Here is a 3,371-nt window from a genome sequence, read left to right as displayed (position 1 = left end):
TCATGAATGGGCCAAGTGGGACTTGGGGTGCCATGAGAATGGGCTTTGGATCAAAAGGAACCATAAAGAAATAAATAAACATGTAATGACTTGAAATGAACTTAATCCAATCCATGAATCCACAAGAACAAGTAGCCTTGAATGGGGATTGAACAAGCAATTGAATCGTGCACAAATGGATGGTAGTGAACCAGATGAAATTAGGGTTAAGTGTACCTATAAGGAAGGATAGCCATAATTAGGGTTTAGCCATGAAGATACAAATGAATCATAACAACAAAGCAGCATACACAAAGATCAAAAGAACAACCAATTAGGGTTTTGGTTAGTTGAGCAACCTTAAGTTGATGGGGACGCTAGCTTCCACTAGGTTCACAAAACAATGCTTTGAATCCAGGATACTTGTCCTCTTGTATTGAAAATGCTTATGCAAATAAAATGATTGAACATGAGGTTATGCACATGATTTAGGGTTAAGGCTCTAGGTGAACATTTTGAAGAGTAAGGTAAATTTTTGGGTATGACACTAAGGATGAAGTTTATCAACGAAAAAACACCTTATTGTTGTCTTTTTTTGTTGATAAGAACAAATAACTTTATTAGGAAAAAAGATTATACATGGGCCTTAGACCCTTTTTCATCACACAGTTTCCTACAGCTAGTCTTGTTTGTGACACTAACCCTAGCTAAGAAGTTAGCTTCCTAATTGATTTCTTTGCGTGTGTGCTTGACCTTCACTTACTCCATCATATTTTCATCTCTCACATCAATTTTCATATCATACCCATTCTATTTCTTGGTATGTTATCTTCAGTACCATTCATCACCCCAACTATTTATAAGTTATCAGTTTCAAAACCCACTATTTCCATCCCTTTTTTAAAACTATTCTCCATCTCCCATTTCATGGCCATCACTTCATCCATCGAAGGATCTTTATCGCCCTGGATTCTTCTGGTGTTATAGCTTAGAGTTAGGCGTCCAGAGTTTCGAGTAATTTCTTCTAAACCCAAAAATCCATCTTCAATCAAGCTCGCATCAGTGTTAGTTTGTACCCATCCTTTTTCTGGAGGTAACCATCCTTTACTAAGTTGATTGGTATCTATGTTATTGGTATTAAGAATTTTTTCTTTGTTGCTATTGATCTGATTGGTGTTTTTTCCAGGTATATTCTTGTCTTTTTTCTTCAGGACCGATTTTCTCATGTTGTTATTTCCTTCTTCCCTCTTCCAATGATGTTTTACTTTCTTAAACCTCTCCTTATTAACCTCGTACTCCTTTTGCATGTTGTTATTTTTTCCTGCATTGGTGAGAACTGTCTATATCTCGTTGCAGTCATCCTTCGACAAGTTGAGTTGGATATTATCCTTTAATTTCCAAATATCAGTATTATTTTGATTTTTCTTAGTTGCATCCTCCAGGTTCTCCTCATGTGTCTTCGTCGTCACTCTTCTAGTTTCCAGGTTAGTATCTTTTTTATCTCCTGAAATCTTCTCTGTTGAAACTGTACTATTTATCTGGTTATTCCTGATCATATTATTTTTATTGTTCCAAGTAGGCTCCTTTTGCTTGAGCTGATTATCCCCATTATTATTCTTACTGATCCTTATGCCCTTATTATTGTGAGAACAAAGATACTGAAATAGCCCAACATTTCCTTATCCAATCATATCCTTAGCCTTTTCCCTATCATGATTCTTGGACATCCTTCTCTCTTTATCCATTATATCAAGAACTTCATTCAGGCACTGCTTCTTCTCTTTGCCTTTCTTGAGATTGTTAACCTTGTTTTTGTTATTATGCTTTTTAGTATTGTTCATGATCTTAGTGTTTTTTGTAACAAGTTTGTTCTGGTTATTCGAGATGAGCTTGTTTGAGTTGTTCGCGACCAGATTATTGGTATGGTGAACCTTCACAAGGTTAGTGTATTTCCCTGTTATTTTATTACTTCTGCTAGCCACTTTATGTATCTTATCATTAGAGTTTATGTTATTATTTTTTCTTCCAATGACATCTTCTCCTAGCCTCTTGTTAACTTCATGAATCAGGTTAGGTTTACTCCTACTCTGAATTGGTTATTTGTTTTAGTGTGCATACCTTTTTGTTAATCTTTCTCTTCATATTCTTCTCGATCTCTTGATTTTGCTCATTCTTTGGTTGACTGTTATCTGTCCTATCATTTTTTCCGACTGATATAATGTTGGCCTGAAACTGAATGTGGCTCTTGTGAGCAGAAGATAATAACTTCCATCGCCTGTAAGTTTCTTCCTTCAAAAACAACTTTCCTAGCATTCCATATTCCATCCAGAATGTTTGTGAATTAGGCTAGGCACTCTTTACTCATCCTACATATGTTATCCTTACATCAATCTAGGAATTTTTTTCTGGGTTTAGTTATTAAAATTAATATTTCGTTGCGATCAAAACCAAACATATTGAGCCCACCAACATTCCATTAAACAATGGTTAGTTGTTTGCAATATGATTTGACATCTAGGACATATAATATCAATGTGTATCCCTATGTTACTTAGCCTGTCTTTAATAGGTATACTGTTTTAGTCAGAATTCTCCAAAGTAAGTGTAAGACCCTAATTTTGACCCTAAGATCCCTCATGGCATCATATCATTGTGCATTTCATTTTCCTCAAGGATCATAACATCTTGGCTCCTTAACCCTAGGGTGGGAACTTGTGTGAGTTGGTTTGAGACCACCAAGCATGCTTGAATTGTGTATTATTTCTTTTCTTATTTTGTTTACTAACCAAAAGCACAAAAATATGTCACTAACATCTTTTGTTTTGTAGCTTGAGCAATCATGTGATCCAAGGCTCCTAGAAGGCCCCTATGCTCAAAGAATGGCCAGGTGAAGGGGAAAGCAAGCATGACAATGGTTCCCAAAGCTCTCAATCATCATATATACCTCACAAGTATCTCAATTTGTGAATTTGATCAAGATAAACCAAAGGGCTTGAGGATTGTATCCCAAGGAAACCCTAATTCAACTGTACATTGACTGTGCCTTGCTCAAGAAGCAACCTCAACCCATGATCAAATACAATCAAGGTAAGTTCTTTAATTCATAATTTCATGCATATATTAGCCTATTTGAGTATCCTCAATCTTTCATTCATCAAGATTTGAAGTTTGGACTTGAGAAGTTGATCAGTCAATTCATCTGACTATTTTGAAATCCACTGAGACCTAACTTTTGATGTGTTTGTCAAACGAAGATGACCTCAAGAGAAAAACTGTTCTTGAGAACCATATTAACAAATTTCATGTTCATCAAAAATTGATTTGAAGCTTGGAAGGTCATCACCCATGTCAAAACATTATAGGTCATTTTGACTCAAACCCTAATTTTGGGT

General features: G+C 35.6%; 1 protein-coding gene across 1 annotated transcript; it reads right to left on the bottom strand.

The window, feature by feature from the left end:
* Positions 1-1,319: 1,319 nt before the first annotated feature.
* On the bottom strand, positions 1,320-2,304 carry LOC127097672 (uncharacterized). The gene is made up of 2 exons (XM_051036170.1): positions 2,098-2,304; positions 1,320-1,613 (listed from the first exon to the last, which is right to left on the bottom strand). The coding sequence occupies exons 1-2, from the start codon at positions 2,302-2,304 to the stop codon at positions 1,320-1,322; spliced, it is 501 nt and encodes a 166-aa protein (XP_050892127.1).
* Positions 2,305-3,371: the final 1,067 nt, after the last annotated feature.

Source organism: Lathyrus oleraceus, chromosome 1 (genome assembly GCF_024323335.1).
Source record: "Lathyrus oleraceus cultivar Zhongwan6 chromosome 1, CAAS_Psat_ZW6_1.0, whole genome shotgun sequence".
NCBI lineage: Eukaryota > Viridiplantae > Streptophyta > Magnoliopsida > Fabales > Fabaceae > Lathyrus > Lathyrus oleraceus.
This window is presented reverse-complemented; position numbering and strand designations above follow the sequence as displayed.